The 25,062-nt window shown below is 52.5% G+C and overlaps 6 protein-coding genes across 6 annotated transcripts; 4 read left to right on the top strand and 2 right to left on the bottom strand.

Annotated features, from left to right (window-relative positions):
* Positions 1–10: 10 nt before the first annotated feature.
* Positions 11–1,764, bottom strand: BP5553_09385 (Uncharacterized protein; the record flags this gene model as incomplete). The annotated part of the gene is made up of 3 exons (XM_032018008.1): positions 11–969; positions 1,031–1,682; positions 1,747–1,764. 3 exons carry the CDS (start codon positions 1,762–1,764, stop codon positions 11–13), a joined length of 1,629 nt encoding a protein of 542 aa, XP_031865915.1.
* A 3,065-nt stretch (positions 1,765–4,829) lies between these two features.
* BP5553_09384 (uncharacterized protein) lies at positions 4,830–8,744 on the top strand (the record flags this gene model as incomplete). Its single annotated transcript, XM_032018007.1, has 4 exons — positions 4,830–4,874; positions 5,269–5,566; positions 5,599–6,114; positions 6,295–8,744. 4 exons carry the CDS (start codon positions 4,830–4,832, stop codon positions 8,742–8,744), a joined length of 3,309 nt encoding a protein of 1,102 aa, XP_031865914.1.
* An 877-nt stretch (positions 8,745–9,621) lies between these two features.
* Positions 9,622–11,947, top strand: BP5553_09383 (Spindle pole body component; the record flags this gene model as incomplete). The annotated part of the gene is made up of 2 exons (XM_032018006.1): positions 9,622–10,245; positions 10,307–11,947. The coding sequence occupies 2 exons, from the start codon at positions 9,622–9,624 to the stop codon at positions 11,945–11,947; spliced, it is 2,265 nt and encodes a 754-aa protein (XP_031865913.1).
* A 4,493-nt stretch (positions 11,948–16,440) lies between these two features.
* BP5553_09382 (Uncharacterized protein) lies at positions 16,441–19,038 on the top strand (the record flags this gene model as incomplete). The annotated part of the gene is made up of 1 exon (XM_032018005.1): positions 16,441–19,038. One exon carries the CDS (start codon positions 16,441–16,443, stop codon positions 19,036–19,038), a length of 2,598 nt encoding a protein of 865 aa, XP_031865912.1.
* Positions 19,039–20,701: 1,663 nt separating this feature from the next.
* On the top strand, positions 20,702–21,233 carry BP5553_09381 (Thioredoxin; the record flags this gene model as incomplete). The annotated part of the gene is made up of 3 exons (XM_032018004.1): positions 20,702–20,724; positions 20,847–20,951; positions 21,029–21,233. The coding sequence occupies 3 exons, from the start codon at positions 20,702–20,704 to the stop codon at positions 21,231–21,233; spliced, it is 333 nt and encodes a 110-aa protein (XP_031865911.1).
* Positions 21,234–23,280: 2,047 nt separating this feature from the next.
* Positions 23,281–24,853, bottom strand: BP5553_09380 (uncharacterized protein; the record flags this gene model as incomplete). Its single annotated transcript, XM_032018003.1, has 3 exons — positions 23,281–24,234; positions 24,283–24,695; positions 24,784–24,853. The coding sequence occupies 3 exons, from the start codon at positions 24,851–24,853 to the stop codon at positions 23,281–23,283; spliced, it is 1,437 nt and encodes a 478-aa protein (XP_031865910.1).
* Between the last annotated feature and the right edge of the window lie 209 nt (positions 24,854–25,062).

Here is a 25,062-nt window from a genome sequence, read left to right as displayed (position 1 = left end):
CCCAAAGTCCTCAGCGCTTCACATCCCCAACCCTCTGCCCTTCAATGCCCTCTCCAGGCCCACCACTATACGCCGGCGGCGGCGCCGCTCTTCCAAACCCGACGACCTCGGGAGAATCACGGCCACCACTCATGCTGTGATCATCGGTGTACCTCCCCTGAGAAGCCTCCTTCTCCTTCCAATGCTGGCTGTGTATGGAAGACGAGGAGGACGAGTTGCCATTGGGCCCGATCATGGTCCCGCCGTCGCCGCCACCGACGATGAGATCCCCTCCGCCTCGCACCTTGCCGACGACCATGCCCTTAGCCACGGATTTTATGATAGCTTTCCGAGACACGCCCGTAGCGTCGATGTACACCAGCCCTACGTTCTTGAACCCGCCCCCGATGTTGCGGGAGATGTTTCCAGCTTCGGGGCCGTACTTGTGTCCCACGACTGTTGTTGCGGCCGTGGAGCTCGACGCGAGGAGGTTACGGCCCGCTTGGTCGATTCCATCCGCGATGGTGGAGAACGCCATTAAGCTCTTATTTAGAAGCCCGGGCTTATAGCCTTCCGCTGGCTTACCATCAGGTCCGATGCCCTTGCTTCCATGTTCATTCCCGCGCTTCGTGAGGCTCGCGCCGAGGTTCTGCGCGTATTTGCCTACCTGGCCGACGGTTTTGGCGCTCAGGCCCGCGGCGCCTTCGGTGAAGGTGTGGACTTTTCGGATCCTGCTGTGCGTGGCGGGGGTGAATGTCATGGGCTTGGAATTGGGCTTCGTCTTCTGGGTGAAGTTGTCGGCGTGGATTTGCAGGGTCTTGGATACGTAGCCCGAGGTGGTGACGATGAGGCGGGAGGCCATGGCTGCTTTGGAGACGAGCGTCGAGCCTTTGTAGGCGGGGTGCATGGCCATTTCTAGGTATTCTGTAGAGGCTGGGGATACGCCGATGTTTTGCGAGCCATCTTGGGGGAGGGTGATTTCGACTGGATCTGGAGAATGGGTTAGTAACTAGGTAGGTATGGAAAATCCCTAGAAGAGACGAATATATACCTTTCGATCCTTGCTTCATCTTACCATCCTCGACTACCTTGAAGCCTTCACCAAGTTCGCCAATCACGCTTCCGTCATCCTCATCGATCAGGACGATTTGCCCTCCTACTTGCGAGCTCGCGCTTCCGGGCACGTATGCCTCTCCGGGCTTGAAGCTCGAAGGATCGTACGCCGGAATCGCCATGTCCTTCTCCTTCTCCTTCTCGGGTTTGGCTTTGCGAGGCCGGGCGCTCTTTGGAGGGGGAGCGCGTTCCAAAAATGCGGTGCATTGCGCCAGGATCGTCTCGAACGTATCGATATCCTCCTGGGAACCGCCATTGTTCAGGCCGGGGAATTGTATCCTCGTAAAGGCGCCGCTATCTGGGCCCAGGTCCCACCGCGGGATTAAGTAGCTGCTGGGTGGCTGGTGGTATATCTGGGTTGTTGCGGGCAGCGGGAGGTCCAACCCGGGCGGCAGATGAAGATGCAGGTAGAAGTCTTCTTCGGGTGCCTGCGATTGAGGATCGGTGGATGAGAGGTCGGAGAAAGGTGAAGAGGTGGGAACCATTAGGAGGGATAAAGTCTGTGGCCCGGATGGGGTGAAAGACTCCTCCTTGCCATTTTCGATGTGAAAGGCATTGATGCCGTTGATAGCATAGAGAAGCTTCGGGTCCTGCGAAAACACGATGCGTTAGTTGGGTTCAAAAGTGATCGAGTAACTTGGTGGCAAATCCTACATTATGTCCTGAAGCCATGTGCGCCTTGTTTGTCTATGAGTACTTCGCAGCACTCTTGTAGTCGTGTCGATGGCGGGGGAGGGGTTAGATAGTGGGGGGAGGGGGAAGCACAACAAAACTCTACAAACGTGGGAATGGCAGTAAAATGGGGAATGGAGTCTTTTATGAATGAAATAGAGCAGCGAGATGAAAGATGGAGAGATAGAGAATCAAGTTTGGCGCAACAAGATTACGGTAATTGGTTTCAAGAATAGAAGAGGGCCGCGGCCAAAGCGGTTATCCAAACGATCCAACATTTGCTTTTAACGCCCTTGAAACCCAACGCGCAGCCAATTAATGACGTCGATGACGGCCTTGCCCTACCCGCCACGGCGTGTATTTAAGATAGGAGTGTGGCTGTGCAAACGCTAAATCTCGCCGCTGGATCTTGGATGCAAATTGCGACTTTGCGACTTGCGGGTATAGATGCTAAAAGATTCGTGAGGGAGGAGGGATGTATGGGAGTATGGGAGTATGGGAGTATGGGAGTATGGGGTTATACAAGCTCGAAGAACGGCCTAATTATAGGCGCTTGGGTTGCTACCAAGCCAACCCAAGCAGTATTGATAGACGGTTCGAGAGGGTTGGAGGGAGCGCGGGCTTTCTCAAGTGCATCCACGGTGTTGGGCTTGTGATCTTGGTATGGACGAGCTCCCAATGATATGGCGGCCAAACATCTGATGATCGGACATCGTCGAGTAGCAATAGGGGACGACCAGCGCAAGTGTCCAGGGATCGTTCGTGTCGCCCTCCCCCCCCAGGAACGCTGGAGAGCTTAACGCTCTGGGACATCTTCGGGAGCCTGAGCTTGGCTCGATGGCAAAGTTAACGTTGTTATTATTATTATTGGCATTGGCATTGGCAGCAGCATCAGTCGTAGCGGTGACCACTGCCAATTCCCACGGCGCTGGGAGATGTGCATAGGAAACGGAGAACGGACGGTGTACGAAGTACAGACCAACAACATCCCATGGGTGATGATCGCCACAAGCCCCCTAATAAGCACCTCAACGCCTGGATCAGGCTGGATGGCCACGGCGCCAGGCGGCTGGCTGGGCTGGGCTGATCGATGTCGCAGTTGTTGTACGCACAGGAAGAGTGGGATGGATGTGCGGAGTAAGTAGTAGGTATGTATGTATGTGCAGTACCACCTTCTGTACTGTACATGTACCGTCTATATCTACCTTTGGTGTCGATGTATACCCGATGTACCTACCTGTACCTACTTTGTTCAGGTATGTTCTCCGCAAGCCATGCCCCTGAATCGGCCATCGACCAAAAGGCTGCATGCTCCTGCAATCTGCAAGCCATGCAGAGAGGACGAACACAAAGGCATCCCACATCCCACATTCTTACCTGCTGCATACCTCCGTCCATGGATGGGCGACCAACGAGGGCGCCCGGGTCCCGACGATGGCTTTTGGCGTTTGTTTTTCGGCATAGATAGGCAGCACGACAGGCAGAAGCAGGAGTAAGCCGTGATTTACCTAGGCAAAGGTAAGTAAGACACGATAATACGTCCTTACAGGAGCTCGGACTCGACGAGCGCTCGGTATACGAAGGCCTGGTTATCCAAACGCCACGGCGGTGGTGATACAGTACCCGTACGAGGAACGAAGCCCGGAGGGCGGAGGATCGATGATAATCATATAAGAATGGGCGCTGGGGATTCTCGCTGGCCGTGCTCGGCTCCCGGGGAGAGCGATCCGCCTCTTGGTATGTACATAAATACTACATAATAACAGATGTTTACATTTATACTGTTGTACATACAGTTGCTGTCTGTGCTGTGTGTGCTCTCTGTGCGTTCGGAAGGGCACAGAGTCGTACCGGGTGCCGTCCAGGACGTCGTATGTGTTATAATACTACCTAGGTACAGTACGTACGTACTGTACGCGCTGCGAGTCTCGAGTGCTTTCCCCGCAGATACGGCCGGGTTGCGGGGCAGTCAGGGCAACAATAAATAACCATAAATAATACATACTCGGGCAGTCGGGCAATTCGGGAACCGTGGCCGTGGCCGGCTGGAAGACTTGCCGGGTCGTGGATTGGGCGATTTAGTGCGACACAGCAGCCGACGGTTTTGGCGGACGGAGTACATGGTGGCGAGGTACACATTGCCTGGGGTAGAGTAGTAACAGGTACCTGGACACCGTGTACCCTGGCACTGAGTATTATGCATGATATATATATATGGTATTGTAGCTCCTCCTCCGTGGTACTGTACATGTCCATGACCGGGTGCAAGGACATGTACCTCTATGTACCTCGCAGCCGTCCGCTACTCGGTATGGCGGTGGGCGCTGGGCGGGTACACACAGGAACAAGGAGAGCACCAGAGCAGTTCCAGGAGGTCTAGGTTCGGGTGATATACGGAGTATATAAAGAAAGGGTTAAGGTAGTAAGTAGACAATACCTCGAGGCCATGGAGCAAAGCAGTGTCTTCTCGGACAACTCCTCCAGCATTGGATCTCTAGATCTCTGGATCTCTCCAGATAATGGAATGCATTGTGCTTCTAATTGAACTGAACTGAACATGCCACTGCGAACCCCGTCGGCGTCCACCACCACCGAGCCCCCCCCCCCNTGGCACCGGCGGGACAAGCTGGACAGCAGCTGGACAAGTGGACAGTAGCAGTGGACACGCTGGGGGGGACGCTGGGACACTGGGACACTGGGGGGGGGGTAGCCTGTCTCTTATACACATCTAGATGTGTATAAGAGACAGGCTACCCCCCCCCCAGTGTCCCAGTGTCCCAGCGTCCCCCCCAGCGTGTCCACTGCTACTGTCCACTTGTCCAGCTGCTGTCCAGCTTGTCCCGCCGGTGCCAACAGCTGAACAGTTGAACAGTTGTGCCAGCAACTTGAGCCGCCGTCCCCGTTCCGTACTTCGGACATATCTGTGCTGTAACCGTATACGGTCCAGCGCTGGGGTGCGGTGCGGTGCTGTGGTGTGGTGTGCTGCTGTATGTCCAGTTAGAATAATAAAAACGCGTGTGCAGCGCTGTCCTGTCCTCTCCGGTCCTCTACAGTGGTCTGTCTCTATGGCCCCGAGCACCCCAAGTACCCCCCAAGTACCCCCGTACCCCGTACTCGACATGTACCCTTCCTAGAGACAAGATATACTCCGTACAATACGAAGTACAATACAATACTCGCGCTCTCGCTCTCCCCGTCGTTCCACTCGAGTACCGACTTGTACCTCATATTCTTCGGGCCTATCTATCTATCTACCATCATCACCACCACCACCACCACCACCACTTCCACTCCCACCTCTATACTTCTATACCACCGTGCCACTACCACCTCCACATTCTTCCTGCTGCTCCTCCTTCTCCTTCTCCTCCTCCTTTGCTCCTCCCCGACTTCCAACCACCACCGCCTCCAGCGCCGCTTCCTCCACCACCAACACCATCCCCTCCGATATCGAGGACCTCGCCGCTCCCACGGCGACTCCTCATACGACGATACATTCCCAAGCCTTTCCCCTCCCACGGCGCTTCCATCCCCAAGCTCCCGCCCGCCCGCTCGGCCACGCGCACTACCCTCCGTATTCAATTCCATTTGCCGCGTTTGCAGCCATTAAAACACTTATTGGGTGAGCGGTTACGCGCAGCGCATAGCGGCTGTGGTGCAGAACATCGCTCACGCTCAAGCTACTACACACAACACCGCCTGGTGGTCGCGCCCTCCTGCACTCTGCAAAGAACAGAAGCATCAAACCCCCATTCATTCCCCCCAACAACCTGCAGCAGCCCATCCGAATCATCCCTCTCTCGTCTTCTGGTAGCCTTTGGTAGCCGCGGGTAGGAGAACGAGACTCTTGCCCTCCGCGCCTCCCCGTTGAGCAAACCCACGCTGCCCACTGTCCTACCTTCTGCCCTCTCCCCGCTGCTCCCCCAAATCTCTGCTTCTCTACTCTACTCTACCTCTCCCCCCGTCCGCGAAAGCTTCCTACCAGTCCTGGGTCTCAAAAGAGACCCCCAACCGCCACCATTCCCTCTCCGCACTCTCTCGCTGCGATTCTGTCGCCCTCTGCGCCGACGGAAGACTCTGCGGCTCCAAGTAACTCTCGCTGCTCGCGCTCGCCCACACCCAAGCGCACCCACGCCGAAGCTTTCGCGGCCGATCAATCCTATCTCCATCCCGCGTCCCCGAGGCAACAGCTCGCCAGTATTGATCCCACGGGCGATCCGAGCCCCGGCTCTGGAGGGGCGGATGATGGGAGTGCCGCCGGCGTCAGGGGAAGTCTGGAGGAGAAGAAGCCGACCAAGATGGTCAGGTCAAGCATCGCCTGCAGTAGATGCCGCCGGAGCAAGGTAAAATGTAAGTAGGCTCTGGTGGGACCATTCCCGGATATATATATATATATATATATATCATCGGGAATTAAGTTGCGTGGACGCATGAAATTTTTGTAAATTCTGGGCACGGCTCTCCTCAATCGCGCCATCTGATAGCGAGAACGAGGGGTTGGTTGACCTCAGCTAATATTTTTCTCATTAGGCGTCAATAATGGAGTCAACTCAATCTGCAAAGCATGCGCCTCGAGCAATCGCGAATGTACATATCCAGTGGCCGGCTCAATATCCACGCCAAAGCGCAATGAGGCGACCGCGGGGGTCAAGCAAGAAGATGGCGAGAGCAAGAAGCGCATTAGGAAACTCGAGGACACGGGACGGAGAAATAGCCAAAAGGTCGGAGAGGATATCTTGGAATCGCCGATTCTCACGCGGAAGGTGTGGGATGAAATCTACGAGATTTTTAAGCTTCACTTCTCAACGGAGATGCCGTTCCTCCACCCCCCTACTTTCAGGAACCGTATGCGGCAGGCTTCCTACCCACGGGACCCCTCTGCCCCGCCAGCGGATCTCCAGGAAGGGAGGCTCCTCCTCCTTGGAGTCTTAACGCTTACTGCTCGTTTCCACCCGGAACTCGTTGCTCACCATTCGTCGTCATCTGACCCTCTTGTTGCGAGCGAGTACTACGCCGCCGCTCTGGCAACTGCATTTGGCCCAACAAGCAGAAATCTCACCAACCCATCCCTCGAGGGCATCCAGGCGTTTCTCATGCTTGGTCTGTATGAATGGGGTCAGACACGGGGCCTGAGTGCATGGGTCTATGTGGGCATCGCCACGAGGCTAGCACAGTCAATGGGTCTTTCATACGAAGATGATACCGGTCCTCTGGCGATCAAATATCCCGCAGCTGATCCAAGTAAAAGCCGCTCAGCCAAACCCCCTTCGACCGCACGCGAGGAGCTGACAGAAAAGGAGGCCCGACGGCGTACGTGGTGGAGCTGCTTCATCATGGATCGAATGCTCTCGGCCGGGAAGTGCAGGCCCACGATGATAGATGTGGACAGACTACGGGTTCAACTTCCCTGTTCGGATGACGATTTTCTGTTCGCCCGCAAGTCCACAACAGGGATTCTAAATCCATCTTGGAATAGGAATATCGAACCTGGAGTGGTGGTCCACGATGATGGTATTTTGGGTTGGTACATCCGACTAGTCGAGATATTCGGAAGATTTGCGGAGTGGAGTTATGCTGGTGGTAGGAGGACCGAAACTCTGCCCCCATGGGACAGTTCTACGGGATTTTTCAAATTGCGCCATGAATTAGAGGAATTCCGCCGTAGCTTACCGTCCAACCTTGTCTTCAATGAGGAAAATCTTTCGGCCCATATCGAGAAACGCAACGCTACTGGCTGCGCCTCGATGCATACGTTGTACTCTGCATGTTTGATTATGCTCCATAGAGAGTATCTACCATTCATACCTCTTCGTTGTGAGAAACCCACGGGCCCCCTCGACGAGCCGACATTTCCTTCATCTAAGTACGAGGTGCCCGATGGCTTCTGGGAGGAGAGCGCCGAGACAGTATTCAAAGCGGCCAGAGACATTATCAATATCGTGACCACCTGCCAGGAGGATAATGCCCTCCCGGAATCCCCCCAGATAGGATTTGCGGTTTGGCAAGCTGCGTTTTTCTGCATCTACGCTGTTCACTTTGGCCATATGGACACCGGCAACCACTTGCACAACCCGAAGCAAGAACCGGGTGCTGATTTCCGAACCCGGGGCTGGACTGGGATCACTTCCAAGTTGCTTAAAGATATGGTCCCGAGGCTGAAGATGGTCAAAGCCTATCAGAAGACCATCGGGATGATGCATGACTATTTCGACCGCGTGAAGGCTGATTTCCATACTACCAACAACGGCAACCTTGGATGGACGGGTGGCGGTGGGGAGCAGTATAGGATGAAGGAGAAAGAATTGAAAGAGTTTGGTAGTCTCTCAGACACGGACAGAAATATCCAGTCTGACGGCTCCGATGCCGCTGACCAGACACGATCCCGGGCGAGTACCAATGACATCGGACCAGCATCGAGTGTGAATGGGGAGCCGATGCAAGGGGTCGAGTCGGCAGCGGGGTCGAGACCCAACGGCTCCTGGGCACCTATCAACGCCCAAAGCTCACAAGAAGGGGAAGAACGGACTAAGTACAATGTCCAATACCCGTATGGAATGCCATACCAGCAATCTCCTAATCAGTCAAACCCACCAAGCCTCATCAGTCCCAGCAATGCGGATTCCACCTCTAGCCTTAACTCCCCTTATGTGCCCGCTCAAAACCAACAGTACCATGCCTCAACCGCGATTCAGCCAGTCAGCGCCTACCCAATCGCCCCGCATGGGCTGCCTATAATGGCACCACCCAATACGCAAGCTACACACGCATGGTCCCAGGAGGAGAAGGAGCGCCGGATGACCTATTTTGAATCGATAGGCTGGGGCGCCCAGCTTGACAATCTGGGGCAAGACTATACCATGGAAAGTTTACAACTAGCAGAAGGAGATGCTTTCCCTCCAAACCGGGTCCTAAATTACATGCAGGCCGCATCCTACCAATGGGTGCCTCCAGCACCTGTTACAGGCACAGGTGGTTTCTGAGCTGGACGGGCTCCATTCTGGAGATCCCGAGACCCTGATTGTGTGCATTCATTTTATTAATCGCGTTCTATTGTTGTACCGGGGATGAAAAAGGAGTTTGACGATGTATTTCACGGCGGCCGGATTGCTTTGGGGGTGGCGGGAGGGGCTCTCTGGTTTCTAGTACATTTTGTTTGCTATTTGCGTCTGAAATGATGGGCAGATTGACGGACCCTAAGCAGGTATGCTGAAGAGGGTTGAAGTGAAAGCTTTATACATAGCAGCTCACTTGAACGCATAGTTATTGAAATAGCTTTACATGCAATGAAACGAATACTATTTGTGCGGAACCTTGATCCTGTTATATTTATTTGCTCTGTCTTGGTTGTCGTAGTTCTGTTAATCTAAAGCTACGATGGCTTATACGCTGTTGGAGGAAAACTTAGGAGGTGGAGTTTTCAGACCTAGTAATAACTACCTAATATTAGGAGTATTCATGTTTCCAGACACATAAATGGGAGTTCAGGGATTGTATATAGAAATTATATGTCCTTGATCATGTGATAAATATAAAAAGCGCGTCTCCCATATCGCGTCACCACTCTCCCCACCAATACAGACACTCCCCATCTAAAGCAGCCACTTACCTTTTTCCCAATGCCATACCCAAACATCCGCCAGACCCAGCCTACATGAGCAATCATGCTGTAATTCAATGTGCCGATTCGAACTACTCGGCTGTGTAATCCTCGCGGCGCAAAACCTATGCGAGCGAAGCCGACGACGACGAGAAGACCACAGGAATAATACCCCGCGGTAAGTCCAATCACTCCCCACACCTACTTCTACAAAACCGTAAACTAAACATAGCATGATCTAGCACCGATAACTCTCCAAGATGCTCCACGAGATCCTTCTCTCCCTCTCGGGCCACCCCTCTCCCCTCCTCACCGCCGACCACTCCTCCCCCACCTCGATCCTCTCACCACCAGAGAAAGCCCTCCTAGAATCAATCGCTCGTCTAAGTGATCTCCACCGCACCCTACTCACACACACTGCTACAATCGCCTCCTCGCATCCATCGAGCATATGCCAAGCGGTTGCCACAGCCATCCGGTCCACGCACCTCGCTGCGTTTCAGCGGAAGGTGCTAGAGGTCGAAGATGGAATATTACGGAAAGACGCCGGGAGCGTCGGGGCCTATAATATCGTGCCATTGACAGCTATTGTAGGGCAGTTCTCCGGGTGGATGAGGCGAATGGAGTGGTTCGTGGAAGTAGTGAAGGTTATGATGCGCGGCGGCAAGGAACGAGGGAAGAAGTGTAGCGGTGCGATGATTATCGATTGGCTGTGTGATGCCCTACATACTGGCTACGTGGATATCGAGGAGGCGGCCCTGGGGCTGGTTAGAGTTGCTGAGACGGCGTGGTTGAAGCAGGTTTCCGGGTGGGTTTTGTATGGGAGGTTACCTGGGGTTGGGAGGGAGGATTTTTGCGTGCAGATGCTGGATGGGGATGTTGAGGTGAGAGTTTTCTATGAATATTATCTGGAGATGGAATTGTGATACTGATATGGCTTTGTAGGAGTATGAGTTGCAGAAAGAGTTGCTCCCGGCATTTGTTTCGTCCACGACGGCGGGCTCGTTGCTCTTTATTGGCAGGTCTTTGAATCATATCCGCGCCAGGGCCTTATCGAGTTCTACGGCGCCGGAACTGGATCTGGTGTCCTCGAATTTGAAGCTGCTCTCAACGTTGAAGTTTCCTCTTGGCGCAGCTAACTTCTCACGGGTAATAACCTCGATCCGGCTCTCATTGTCCCAAACTACGCTTAAAAAGCTATTACCGACGAGCAAGGTGATCGAGGTGTTATCTCTACTGCGTCAATTCTTCCTGCTCGGCCGTGGCGAGTTTGCTATTGCCTTGATTGCTGAAGCGGACGAGAAAATCCGATCGCGATGGCAGCGATCTGATAATCTAGCTTACGAGAAGCGCGATGGTTTGGGCAACATCGCCCTGAAGGAAGGCGAGGTTTCGGCCGTCCTAGCGCGGACGTGGGCTGCTATGAGATTGCTGCAAGGCCGGGATGAGGATCAGGATGAGGATGAGATACTGGAGCTTGCCAGGGATTTAGTCCAGTTGGTTATCACGAAGTCGAGCTCAACGACGCCATCGAAAGGCACTCCTAGTTCTTCCCAGGTGGCCAAGATTGCCGCGACGCCGTTCAGGAACCTGTTACTATCTGTGCCGGTTGTGTTGACGATGCATATCCCATCGCCATTGGATTTATTTCTCACTCCATCCGATGTTCAGATTTACTCAAGCATCAATGCCTACCTCTTCTCAATACGCAGAGCACATTTACGTTTGACGGATTTGTGGAAAATAAGCTCCCTACGCCGTGATCATCCCTCACCGCCGGGACCTCCATATGGCAGCTCTAAATCTGGGCGGAATAAAGTCCTTACATTACGACAGCGGGCTAAAGAACGCTCTATGGCTATGCGGAGTGTGTGGGCCACAAGCAGCGCAGCTGTATTCTTCCTCGGGGAGACAGAAGCCTATCTCCAAGGCGAGGTAGTGGAAGGCACGTGGAACGGCTTCAAAAGCTGGCTTACCGCTGAAGAAACGGCCGAACCGTCAAAACCCGCAGCCGAAAATGACGAGGACGATGATATATGGATGAGAGCTGGACGGGAATCCACGCCAAATACAAACACGGGCCATACGCATGATCCTCAAAGCCTCTCAGAAGCACACAGGAGATATCTCGCCGCACTCACAAGCAGCCTCCTCCTAACCACGCCAGCATTCACAGACCCCCTCTTCCACCTCCTCCAACAAATCGACCACCTCGTCGCACTCGTACACCGCATCCACGCGATCTGGCAATCCCTAGATCTCGAAGCGGACGAGGGCGTCGTAGACGCCTTCTCGGACTTCCACAAGGAGGAAGCGGACGTACGGGCACAACTCATCGTCATTGCTGGAAGGGTGAAATCCGCAATTGGCGAGCTGGTCAAGGGGTTGAGGGATGTGGATCAGGAGAAGGAGGGCTGGGATTCTGGATTTCAGGAGTTGGTGTTGGGGGAGGAGGGGGTGTTTGTTCCGAAGAAAGTGGGGAGGGTGGATAGGTTGCTTATGAAGTTGGATTTTGGGGGGTGGTTTGATGGGGGTGCGAAGGTGGGGAGTGAGGAGGGGGAGGATGATGATGATGATGGGTTATGATGTGATGATTGTTTGATTGTTTGGTTTGGTTTGCTGCTGCTTTGAGTGCATGGTGGGATGGATATACCCCGTTTAGCTTCGTTTTGTGGGGTTTTGGTTAGAGGGAAGGATTAGGATATATTATGGTACTAGTAGGAGTAGCAAATGATGTTATACTCACTAGAGCGGTTTGTTATACACTGCTTGCTATCTTGATAGCCACCTCTACTAGCTGTCTATTGCACACTTTTCCGTTCACTTAATCCCCCCCCCTTTTCTATTAAAGCCCTTAGCTAAGCTACTTAATAACACTACCACCCCTCTCTCACAATTCCCGTAAACCCGAAACCCCCATGAAATATTTTATCTCAGTTATCAGGGGAGTTTACTTAGCGGAATAGCTATCGCCTTGAAACTTCCGCTTGTTGTATCTAGACCTAAGGCTTAGCGGCAGCTCTATACACCTACCGCCCTTTTCAAAATAACCATCTCCTCTCTTTAAATTAAAACTCTTCTCCTCTCTTCCCTACCACTCTCTAACATTCATTATCATACCAAGCTAGGTAGCTAATAACCCCAATCAATCATCCAACCCCCTTTCTCATTCACTTCCGCGGCTCCCCGCTCGCGGCTCGCAAAAATATTAGCAAATTTCACTCCTAGTAGTAACTGCTAAACCAATAATATCGTTAGTAGATAGCTTATCTAACGGCTGCTATAAGGGGGAAATTAAATCTCTGGCTTGAGCTTGGGATGATTGAGAATATGATAGGCGTATTCTCGCGCTTATGCATTACGTGATTTACTGGCTCCGGAGACTGCTTGCTTATTTGAAAGGCTTTAGATTAGGTGAGGCTTGAGATTACAAGTATGGGGCATGTAGGGCGGGAACTAGGGTTAGTTAGAGTTGTGGGAAGAGAGATTATGAGGTTGGTGGCGGTTTTTGTGGTAGAGATATCTGTTGAAAGGGAAATGCCTACTGGGGAGTTTGTAGATGACGTGGATTTAGGTGGAAATTATAGAGGCTCAAAGCGGGCAGGAGATGAATTAGAGATGGTTTAAATGTTGGTAATGGAGGAGTTTGTGTAATGCGAGTGCCGGATTGGTTTGTCGAGCAAATTGGGATGGGATTGAATGGGGTGAGTGGGACGTAGTACCGCATCCGTTAGGGGGTTTAGGGGGGGCGCCGAGGTAGGGCCACGTTGGGGCGCTTTTGGACAGCTGACAGTCATTCCACTCTCATCGGAGATTTTGGATAATGGGACTTGAGTACCGGAGCAAAGCCCCCCGCATGGGCGTGGAAAGGCATATCGGTACTTCGTACTGTACCATGTTCCATCTCGCCACGGTTAGCATATCGGAATTCGGTACACAACAAGCCATGGACTCTAGAAGGCAGTAAACCGGGGATATGAAGCAGGTCGGGCAGTATCACAGGGGCTGCAGGTTTCAGAAAATCACAAAAAAGCAACATTTTTCGCCGAATCACAACCCCTGGAACCGGTAAACTTTTGGAAGGGAACATGTGCAAGATGGATCAAAAGCTTGAAACATCCGCCGGAGGGCATACCGGGTAGGGGCCGAGGAAGGGAGAGATAAACAGAGCTGATACCTACAGTCAAAAGGTACGATCCGGATAATATTAGAAAAATACGGAGGATGCGGAGGTACTGCTGAAGTGGTCTCGAATAAGTGGTTTTCAGCCCCAAGGATCGTCAGCTTTCAATCGAGTGGCAAAAACGGCCCTGGCACTGTGACATACAGTCCATGATAACGAGTAGCGATCAGCAAACACCCCGCGTAGAAACCTGCTTCGCACAGAGATTTTCCTGCCTTCGACGCTACTACAGCAGTATATGGATCTCGTGAGTATCGAGGTCTTGCATGGCAATCATCATCGTCATCTGATTTGCACCTTTGCGCCATGGACAAGATTACTTCGTGAGTCCTCGTCAGCGATTCGTCACTATGGAGATAGCAAGTCGACGTCATGTTCTCTGTTTGGACCACCAGCTGGTAGACTGGGTCGTCGCCTTGGAGATATGAGGCTTCATCTGAGACATTTTAGGTCTCTAGCCTGCCGAGATGCTAGTATGATGGTTGAACGTTTGTGCGTGCGGCGCTCGCCGCTGAAGAGGTGAGGGGGGATAGCTCGGCGGTCCAATTATCTCTCGTCGCTCCAATCGATCCTGTAAACGCCTTTGTGAATAATAATACCTGTAGTAATGATCAACCGAAAACAATGCAATTGTTACTTCCCCAGGGCTGACTGGAAACGACTGCCGAGACAGTGCCACACGGGCATTGAAGGGATTAAGGGCGATCTCACAGCATATTAGGATGCATGAGATGGATTTCGCGAGTACAGAGTGTACAAAACCGTACAGTACCTGCGGAACAGGTCGACCCCAGGTTGACGGGGGGGATTATCGCATTCACTGCATATTCCGGACCAAAAGGACAGTAACACTGCTACTGGTGAGTGGTGACTGGCCCCCCGCGTGGACGAAAAAAGGGACCACTGTAGAATCGTTCCCGGCGGCTTTTCTGCGGAGACGGACTGCGGACGATTCGCTGCTCTGGAGTCTATTCCTATACTTAGCACTTCGTCCGGTACTTCGTACGACGGAGTACAGTACCTCCCTTCATGCTCGTGTCTGGCAGCAGCTCGTCCCTTACGTGTCAGCCTGCAATTCGGAAATCCACTCTTGCTCTGCAATACCATCAATCCAGCAGGTAAATATACCGCCCCTATACGTAGGTACCCGCACGGTTTCCTGGGCGTCCCATACTCGAGCGCGTGCAACATCGATTCTTCACACAGTTGGCTGATACGGGGCCGTCGATCCCGTGGAAGCAGCACTAGTGAGGGAAGACCCGTTCTGGGGATCGTATTCTGGTTCAGGCGCCGGCGCTGGCGTCGTTTCCGTGCTGTTATTAGCACGAAGGAGCCGTAGGGCCCAGAGTAGCGGGGTCCCCTTGGCCGTGGCGTTTGGCAGTCCCGCGATCCTTTCGTTGCTTTTGCTCCAGCGTATCGCCTCATGCCATCATGGGCCATGGCGGGTTTTGGTTTTGGCTCGAGTCCGTGAGTCCGTGGCTCTCACAGCCAGCAATAATGAAAAGCATGGCTCTGTCATGGATACCGAGGGCTCCTGCTCCCGGGTGAGAGCCGTCTGGCTGGGCTGCTTTCAATGCCAATAAACCGGTGTGGCAAAACTGGCGGTGCTTCGTCCTGCGCTCACGTACTTGTACTCGTAGTACTCTATCTCGTAGTGGATGGGGCCCGAACACTGGCCCCCCCGCCCTGCATTTGGTGATTCCAGGGCCATACGAAGGGATTCTTCACGGCGGCGCCCACCAACCGGCGAAGCCACTGCCACTGCCACTGCCACCGAGACGCCAAACTCTTGACGAACCGGTGGCACGCAGCTGCGGTGCAGTATTTGCTGGCTGGCCAGGAGCCGGCGTGCAGAGAAACGTTGTAACTTCGTGGTGATATGAGGATCTTCTCCGGACGGGAGGACGGGAGCGGTACAAGTGCAACGGCGCATAGTTTATTAGCTAGCATCGCTGTTGTGTTGTGGAGAGAGCCCCGAAGAGGTAATAAGAATAATGGATAATAATGCACAAGTAGAATGTACAAGCCGTGGAATGAAAGATACAGAAATGGGGCCATAATAATAATGTAAGGTACTGGCGGTACCTACTACTGTACCTATACGAAGCCTAGAGGGGGTGGCACTTGGGGGACTTTCGTACTTAAGCAAGGAGCTTTTTCTACCGTCCGACGTGCAGCGACTTGGCGTCCGAGACTCTACAAGGCGATGATCGCCCCCGAATAATATCATCCCCCCTCCACCAACACTCTGCTGAGTTCTTGGTACTATACGGTCCAAGTACTACCTCATTCGTACCAACACCAATACCAATAATACCCATCACCAGCGACCACACACAGCCCTCCGCACTTTAACCACACCGTCATCCTGCTGCTTTGCCTCCTTCAAACCCCGTCAACCGCCAACCACCGCCCTCCACACTCCCAAACACATAACCTATCGACGCCTTCAAGCCTATCTCATCATCGTCCCCCACAGCACAACACTCCACCCACAACACAAGACACATCCACCCCCGTTCAGGCGTCTCACACATTCCTCGCGACATTCACTGGAATCCGCCCATCTGCCATCCGCCCTCCAAGAATCCGCGAATTGCAACCACACGCGCAACAACTCAACAAAGTCATGCGAGCGCAAACGAAACCCACGCCTCTACAACCGCCTTTACAGAGTGTAACTACCACCAGGAAATCCACATAACACCGCCCGCGATATATCTACAGCGTGCCTTACAACACATCCTCCCCACCGAGACCTTGCGATTGAATGGCGACCACCGACGCGTTTACGCGCTAGAACGACACGACAGTTGGGTACGATTGACACTGTTGATCCACAGGTGCTGTCCTACAGTGGCATAATTCTTGCGCTGGAGAGAAGGCGAATGGAAACATGGGCATGTGGCCCTTTCGAAGGAGAAGCAACCGTCAGCCGCCTCGTGGTGGGACCAAGATCCCGCGATCCGACGGCGACACCATGCACAGTGCGGGGACCCAGCTGGAGTCTGGGAGGCATAGCAGACCCGAAATAGCTTCCGCGGGCCCTGAGCGAAGGATGAGTCGGAAGGATGAGAGGCGGAGATCCTCCAGAGAGTCGAATAAATTAAAACGGAACCCCGAGAGGCGCCGTACCTATAGCTTCTCCCCAGGTCGGAGGGAGAGTATAGGGGGGAATCGGGATGAAGATCGACCTCCCGTTCCACAACTCCCATCGGGACTGAAGAGAGGTGCTGTCAGGGCGACCGCCGAAACGCCAATCACATCTGCGGCCCACCAGAATCCCGTCCGGTCGAGTACGCAAACCGTGGAGCCAAGACAAGGTTGGCAGAGGGTGCCGACATTGCACAAGAGGAGCGCTCAAGAATTGGCACGGCGGAAATCGAGCAAGAAGCGGAAAGGGGACCATGGCAGAGAAGCCGAGATCAGGGCTATGGCTGCTTTCGTGCCGACTCGGTCAGCAGCAGAGCCCCATTCATCTGGTAGGCTGATGAAAAGGGAGAGCCAAAGGATGCGTACTGGCTTGAACCATAATCTCGAGAACCCTTCCTCTGATATTTCCCTCCCTCTAGCAGAGTCGCTACGCTCCTCGTTATCATCGGGGTCCCTGAATCATGCATCCTATAACTTGTCAGCCTTCGACGTGCTGGCACCGCGGCCGACGATCAGGTATTCTGAAAACCCCAAATATGCTCCAGGGGCAAGTTTGGGCACCGACAGTCCCGAATCAAGAAGGAGGAGAGTGTCGGATCGCAAAACGCTTCCTGACGAGGTCCTGAGGGCGAACCGAAGAATTGACGAGCTTGCGGATGACCTTAGCGCAGGTGAATTGCGAGAGCTTATGGAACGCGATCAGAAACGGAGAGATAAAAAGGTAGTGGCCGAAAGGATGAAGGTCGAGAGGAAGCTTGCTAGGCGCCAAGAAAAGCAAAGGCAAGAAGAGGTTGCTGCTGCTCGGGATGGCACGCCGCCTCCGGACGTCATGGAACGAGGAGTTGTGGGAAGGGAGGTGGTTGGTTTGGGAATAGGAACATCCGCGGTTATGACCTCAACTAAGAGAAAGGGCTCGAGAGGTTCTGATAGCCGGCGAGGAAAGCGTCCTGCTGAGACATTCCGACAGGATTCAACTATAAAAGCACAAGATACCGTGGGCAATACTCGTCCCACTGCGTCTCCGCGTACAGAGAATCTGACTTCGGGTTCTGAGCGTTCCGATCCTGCTATTGAAACAGCTACAGTAGGCACCTTGGCCAAAGCCAGCACAGAGCCAACTGCCTCATCGAAACACCATGCTCAGGGACCGTCGAATATTTCCCAACTGATGGACCTCGATAAGCCTGAGGCTCCAGCGCCATCAAAGCCCGAACCACCATCGTTCAAGCTCGAACCCCCCCGAAAGAGCTCAGAAGGCAGTTTTCGAGGACCTCAATCCTGGACGTCATTTTTCAAAAGGTCAAAGAATAAACGAGATTCTGCCCCATCATCGTTCTCTAATACATCGCGAGACTCGATGCCAAATCATCAAGCTACTTCATTCACACCATCCGGGTACACCTCGGTCTGGGCATCATCGAATGTTCCCAAGCGGACAATGTCGAAGTTCCGGGAAGACCTTCCAGAACTTCCCATATCACCCCCAGATTCAAGGGTACAGTCTCCAGAAGCTGATGTTGTACCGCCCATTCGAACAGACTATCCAGATAAGAAAATGGGCAACCGAGCGTCGGCAGAAGATCCCCGAGTACGGTATGACACGCCTAATAGTGGCTATCGATCTCTAGAGACTGCTCGTATACACGATGAAACTCCAACCAGCGGCCATCGTTCAATAGAGGCTCCTTCACCAGAGCCTACAGCGGCTCTGTCACAATCGCTTGCGTCGATTGACTCTGAAGGTTCATGGCTCTCGGGTGGGAAGGCAGGCTCAAGGGGTGGTTCAAAAAGAACATCCGCCCAATTACCACCGCCCCGGCTTCGCGACAGTGCAAGTTCTCTTCAAAAGCGGTATAAAGAATATTCCGAGTCTGCTGAGGAACTTGGTATTGCAGAAGACGAATACTTCAGCCGCCTGACACCAGGGCCTGACGAGGACTTCAGAAGATCACACCGCCAATCAACGGGAAACCCTATGCCATCGAGCGATGAAGAGGACGGTGGCAGCATTGCAAGTCCCGTTCCCTCGGAGCAGGCAAAATGGGGTGCCGTGGGCAGACATCCAACTGTTATACATCGTGAACCCAGAGCAAAGTCAACTGAGGGGTTGCTGAACCAATATGAGCGCGACTCCTTTTCTGATCTGGCCGGCGATTCTCCTCAGCCCAAGACCTTTGACCTCAACAACGACGTAATTAATGAAAACGAGCCTGGTATTCATAGAGCCACCAGCGTTGAATATGGACCAAATCACGCCCGGCGTGTCAGCGCTGGAAGCGCCAGACTGCTGGATTTGAAGCCTAGGGTCTCGGGAGAGTCAAAGAGAAGGAGCGCGAGCTAGGATATTGTTACATGAGGGGGGCCCGCGTACAGGGACGGTTCCGAGCACAGCATAGCGAAGACAAGCACCACACTCCTTTTATTATTTCCTTGGTCCGGTACACTACAGTCGACATCGACAACCCACACTCCTTTGAATATTTCCTTGGTCCCATCTACCAGTAAAACCACTGGCTTCGACAAATTTCTTTACAATCGCTATGTCTTCGCTATACGCTCATCCGAACGCCCCTTTACGCCACTGCCAACTGCCACCACCTCAAATTCAACCCAGCTACTCCGCATCCGCCTCTACATCTCTCCGCAGATTCGCCATTTCACGCATTGCACGATTTCCTACATGTCCAGCGTGACGTTTTGATTCCCCACTTAGCACATAGACTTTTTGCTTTTTGATTATTTCAGGGGGGCTGTTTTGTTTTCGGGAAGCGGATTCTAAAAGATGCACCTTGGGGTTATAGGTGGCAAACTTGGGGATAGATGCCGGAGTTCAATGTCATTCCTCCCTCACTGTGCTTGCCTTGGGATGGGTTATGTAAGGAGTTTGAAATGGGAGGGTATCCTTTGTACAACGATGTACAGAGCGGGCTCTGAGCATAGTTGTTAGCTCTGGGAGGAGAGCCGTGCAATAACCACTAGCCTGTTCTGCGTGTATGGAAATAGAATAATGGCAATAAAACATTTCTAGGGATGAAAAATATCCTATTCAACTATGCCTTTGCTGCTGTAGCAAGAGCAGGCCTTGCTTTATCTGAATGATCACGTGCAGCATCCCAAACTGGTGAATTGCTAAGCGTCCACGTTCTAGATCGCGTTTCCGTGATTCCTTTTTACAATATCCGCACGCCCTTCTCCGGTTACTAATCAACCCCATCTTAGCACAACATCACCACCTGGAGAACTTCCAAGAACAATCCCACTACGTCCGCTATTCGATCAGATCTACACTCGCGCCGGCAATAGGTAAGCCATCCTGCATTTCGTTGCGTTGCGTTGCTTTTCATATCCCTCTTCCGTTTCCACCTCCGAGGCTGCGAATTACGGACAAGAGATTACTGGCGCTCAGCTACGGGAAAGACCCCGCGTCGTCGTCGTCGCACCGCACTGCATGGAACGAACGAAGAACATTTCCACGGCCATGGTTTCTATGCTAGATCCCGGCGGGCAAACATAAGCACTGGAATCAGCATTTTCCGATTTGGAATTCGGGCTCCTGAACAGCCTCGGACGGGTATGTGAACATGCTACAGCACCGCAATGCGTTACGGACGTTGATCGGCATCTTGCCCAACTTCGCCTTGTAAGGTTATGGCATCATCGGTGCGACCGTAACCCCCCCGCCAGCCACTGCCGCCCTCCGCCACTTCGTCCGGCTCCGGCGCGTTAGAAATCAACCTGCCAATGTCAAATCTGCCAGTTTCGAATTCCACACGCACCCTCTTCTACAACCATCTACCTGCCACTGCCGTTGCTAAGCCTTGCCAGCTATTTTTCCTATTTAAACCAGCCAGCCCTCTGCAGAAACGGGCTGAATGTCATCATTCTTAAACAGATCCGCAAAGCTTACCGCGTCTACCTTCAGATCATACAAGCCCACCACCACCTCGCGATACAGCAACTATAACTCCAATCTTGTAAGAGGATTTAATAGCACAGCCGCCAAAATGGTTGTCCATAATGTTCAAGAGTATGTCTTTTATCTTCCCTGAGCGCATCGTGTCGTGGGCACTTGCTGGCTATTGGAACTTCACGGACGGCGCGGGTGGCTGCATGAAAACGAAGCAGCAATTGCTAACAAACCCTTTGTAGTCGTCCTTCCTTCACAGCCACCATCAACGACAATAAGATCGTTGTCCTCGACTGTTTCGCAACATGGTGCGGCCCTTGCAAGGTCATTGCGCCTCAAGTCGAAAAGTCAGTCTCCCTCTTCGCCCCCCCTTCCCTCCCATGTCCCAAATTCACAGCATACTAACCAAACCGCACACTCGCAGGTTCTCTGAGGAGTTCCCTAACATCCGCTTCGTCAAGGTCGACGTTGATGAGGTCCCCGACGTCGCCCAGGAGCTCGGCATCCGCGCCATGCCCACATTCATTGTCTTCAAGAACGGCGAAAAGGACAAGGAGATCGTTGGTGCCAACCCCGTAGCTTTGAGGGCTGCCATTGAGGCCGCTGCGGCCGAAGTTGAGGGCAAATAGAGCATGGGTGGTGGAATTGCGATGCATTGGGAGGAAAATGGTCCTTGTTGTGCGCTGGGGAATGACACGGCTGAGGAACCTATAGCGGTCCTCCATGCCTAGAATACCATCGGCCGGAATTGAAATCGTCCATTCGGGTTAAATTTATCAATGGTGCCGCTATTCGATAGTCAATTACTATGCTACCGGTGATTCCCACCCATCGTATTTATTATACTTCCCATAACCCCCGTCCCTCCAGCTCTCAAAGCTCTCTTCAGCGGGTTGCTACCCACCTCAAGGTATTGATACAGCTATCCTGAACCGTCCAATACTGGTGTGGAAAGTCCCGGATAAGCCACCCCTGGACGACTATCCAATCCATCCCTGAGACATCATGGCATGGAATGCCTCCAACGATTGATCCTCATAGTAACAACGCCATTACCGCTCAATTCTCACCTAGGACATACTACTGCTGTCCCCCGAAATGGGAAGCCCTAGGGCTAGACCCTTCAAATTCTGCCTGGGTCTTGAACTGCTGTAGAATTCAAGGCTACTATTGGAGAGAGCCATGGCGTCGAGCCGCCGCTACATCTAGCCGCCGCTACATCGAGCCAGAGCTACGGCTGCTAGCATCTACTATATCAAACTGGGATATGCTGCGCTGTCGTTGAGAATGATACTGTCACTGGAGTGCTACACTGTCATTGAAGGGCTACACTACCACTAGAGTGCTACATTGTCACTGAAGTACCACGCTGCTATTGACTAAAGTACTATATATCCTCGATTATAATACTCATCTTCAGATCCAGATTTAATATACTGAACAGCAGCGCTCTGCAGTAGCCCAAGCGCGTGTACATCTGTTATGGCCAGGGCGGGGAGGAGCTGGAGGTGCCGCCGGAGCAGCCGGAGCAGCAAAAGCAGATCCCTCCTGATGTGCAGGATCTGGATTCTGATTGGCACAATGTAGTAGAAATAAGTGTACGACTACAATGATTGGACTTACTGAACAAGCACCGAGAACTGCACAATTCCCACACGATCCACCTTGAATGTTGGAAGAAAAGGAACAATGATCTAGCGGTGATTATGGTTTCCACGCAGAAAGTGAGTCCTTTCTGATATGACCTGAGCTAGCTGATGATTTAGCTGCAATTGTTGATAAGTCGATGATTGAGCATCTAGTGGCGATGATCGCTGATTTGGCCTTCTTTTTCCTTGTTATTCGTAAAGGCAAGTAATATTCTAAATGCATGAATAGCAGCCCCGGGGATAGGATGATTATGGAGTGCTGGGGGGGTAGGGGGGTGTAGGGCTTGAGTTTTAATGATATGAGCGGAATGGGGGAGGTTTTGGATAGAGGGGGTTCGCCACTTGTGGAGATGGTTGATGGAAGAGGATAAAGGGTTAGCGAGAGATAGATAAGTAGGGGAGCTTGGTACCGGATACTTATAGGGGTTGGAGGTGAGAAGTTACTGCTTTCTTTTCATGACCTATCCCTCCAAGCTGTTTGACCTTGAGTGAACAATCTAGCGAGGCAATTGTTAGTAAAGCATCACAAAAAGCCGATGAATCGAGAAAATTCCCTGTAATTAAGGTTCTCCCTTCAAAGGTGAGAACAAAAGCAAAGCTAAAGCGCTCGTCTACAGAACCGCGGAGTGTTCCTCACGCGTTCGGAAAGCCATCTTTCTATGCCCCGATGCAAACGTCTTTCCCCATGGTAATGCTACAGATCCCATCCATGCAATGCAATGCAGCCGCCCATTTCTAGAAGCCACGAAGAAAAGAAAAAGAAATCAAATCTGCACAAACAAAACGCCGGGGTCAGCACGTCGCGGGAATTATTCTGATCACTGAGCGCTTCAAATGATCAAAGACCGTCGACGAAGACCCGTCCTCTCCGTACGCCTATGCTGTATGCTGTATGCTATGCCTTGCCAGTTCTTGCCGTCAGAAATATCGTAATACAGCCCTTTTCGGGTGTTATTATACAAAGTTATTTTTCGGTGAGAGGTATGAGGTGGGCGGAAATTAAGAAAAGGGTAAATAAAGCCCTCGATCACACTTGGATCATGGACAGCTTTCCGAGGCTGAGGACTTTCTCCATGGGTGGAGAGTCCCGCTTGCTGTGGTCCGTTGGTCGGGCGAGTTGTCCGTTTCCCTGACCTTTGGCGCGCTTCCGCTCTTTGGCGGCTTGTTTCTGCGCCTGCTTCTTCATCTCCTTGCGTTGGCGAGCGGTGATGAGGGTTTTCTTTTTTGGATTCGGTCGGTGCGGAATCTTTGCCGCGCTGGCGTCTTTGCCCTTCGTATTATTTTTGGTGTTGAGGATTATTTTGGGGCGGGTCGAAGGGGTGATATTAGCGCCTGATGGGGATTGACTTGAGCCAGTATAATCTGAGCCACTGTCATCTGCTTCGGATTGATCATTGTCATCCGAAGGGCCAAACTCCTCATCTTCCGAATTCTTCTTTTGAATTGCGGATTTGTCAATATTATCCTCGTTTGGTTCGACTGATAGTTCAGTCGAAGCCCCGCTGTCAGGCAGGGGAAGTTCTAGAGCTGGGATGGCTTGCAATTCTGCTTCACGCTCCCTCTGCTCTTTCCGCAACGCTTTGGTTGCGCGGCTGGCACGACGGTTCTGCCGTTTATTCGGCCCGTGTATCTCGTCATCATCACTGTCGGCGTCTCGTTCGACGCTCGAGCTGACCGATTGAGAGAGACTGCCCGGAGTCGGGGGAGCAGAACTATACTCTTGAACATCCAGGAGTTGGTTAACAGCGTTATCGACGCTGCCGTTATTATCCACGAGGGCCTTCCGGATGGTTTCCTCATCGGCGTAAGAGGGAAGAGAATTCTTGACCACGTCGATCATCCATTCTTGGATGGCTGGACCCTTGGGAAGTTTTTCTTTTGCCGAGGCTGCCTCCTCGTCCGAGATATCCTTAATGTCAATGTTGGGAAGCCCACTGAACGGACCCTGGATATTCCGAACCGACGAATAATGTTCCCAGTTCTACAAGGAGTAAGTAAAAGTTCAAGATTCACAGGAATGGACACTTACATGGTATGCAATATATGCCATTGGTCTGGCGACGCCGTCTTGTTCGGCCCGGACCCAGTAATTGGTATTGTTGTGGTTGAAGATCCGGACATCGGTGTTGTATGCTTTGGTAAACGCCTGGATCTCGATGTTGTCTCCGTATGTCCCACTTCCTGCCATTTGCTGCAGACGTGCCTCCCAAGCCGCGTCAATTTGCTGCGGAGTAGGCGGAGCATACATAAAAGACGACGAGGACGCGCCAACATTCTTTCTCTTTGGGTTCCGGCGTTGGCCGCCACCTTGGTTCACGTCGATAAATGGTTTATATGGTTCGGGGTTTTCCCGCATCTCTTTAATGACTCGTTGGCGAATTTCGGAATGCCTGCCTTGGTGGCCATATATTTGGTCTGACAGTGCATTGAAGAGGCAATTACCTGTTGAATGAGAAGCAATTAGTCTACGGATCTCAAAGTATGCAGCGTTGTGGGAATGCACGAGGTTTGGGTGGTCTTGTGGACTTACCATCTCCTAGTATATTGACTGCCTTCAGGCCATACAGCTTGAGCAAGGGGAATTCTTCACAACGACCCATGATGGAGTTAGAGAACGAACAAAGATGTGGTGTGCATGTGCGAGGACGTGCGAAGAAGGAGAAACAGCTGCATCCAGAAGCCAAAGCAGAAGTGCCAGTATTTATGGTGGTGGGAGGACAATAGGGGACTGAGACGAGCCAGCCCTATTGTGCTCGGTATTGACGATGAGGACAATATAACAGCATTATGCTGTCACGAGCTAAGGTGG

This window comes from Venustampulla echinocandica (genome assembly GCF_003357145.1).
Source record: "Venustampulla echinocandica strain BP 5553 chromosome Unknown scaffold_10, whole genome shotgun sequence".
NCBI classification, from domain to species: Eukaryota; Fungi; Ascomycota; class Leotiomycetes; order Helotiales; family Pleuroascaceae; genus Venustampulla; species Venustampulla echinocandica.
The sequence above is the reverse complement of the archived record's forward strand: the minus strand, read 5'-3'. Positions and strand labels throughout refer to the sequence as shown.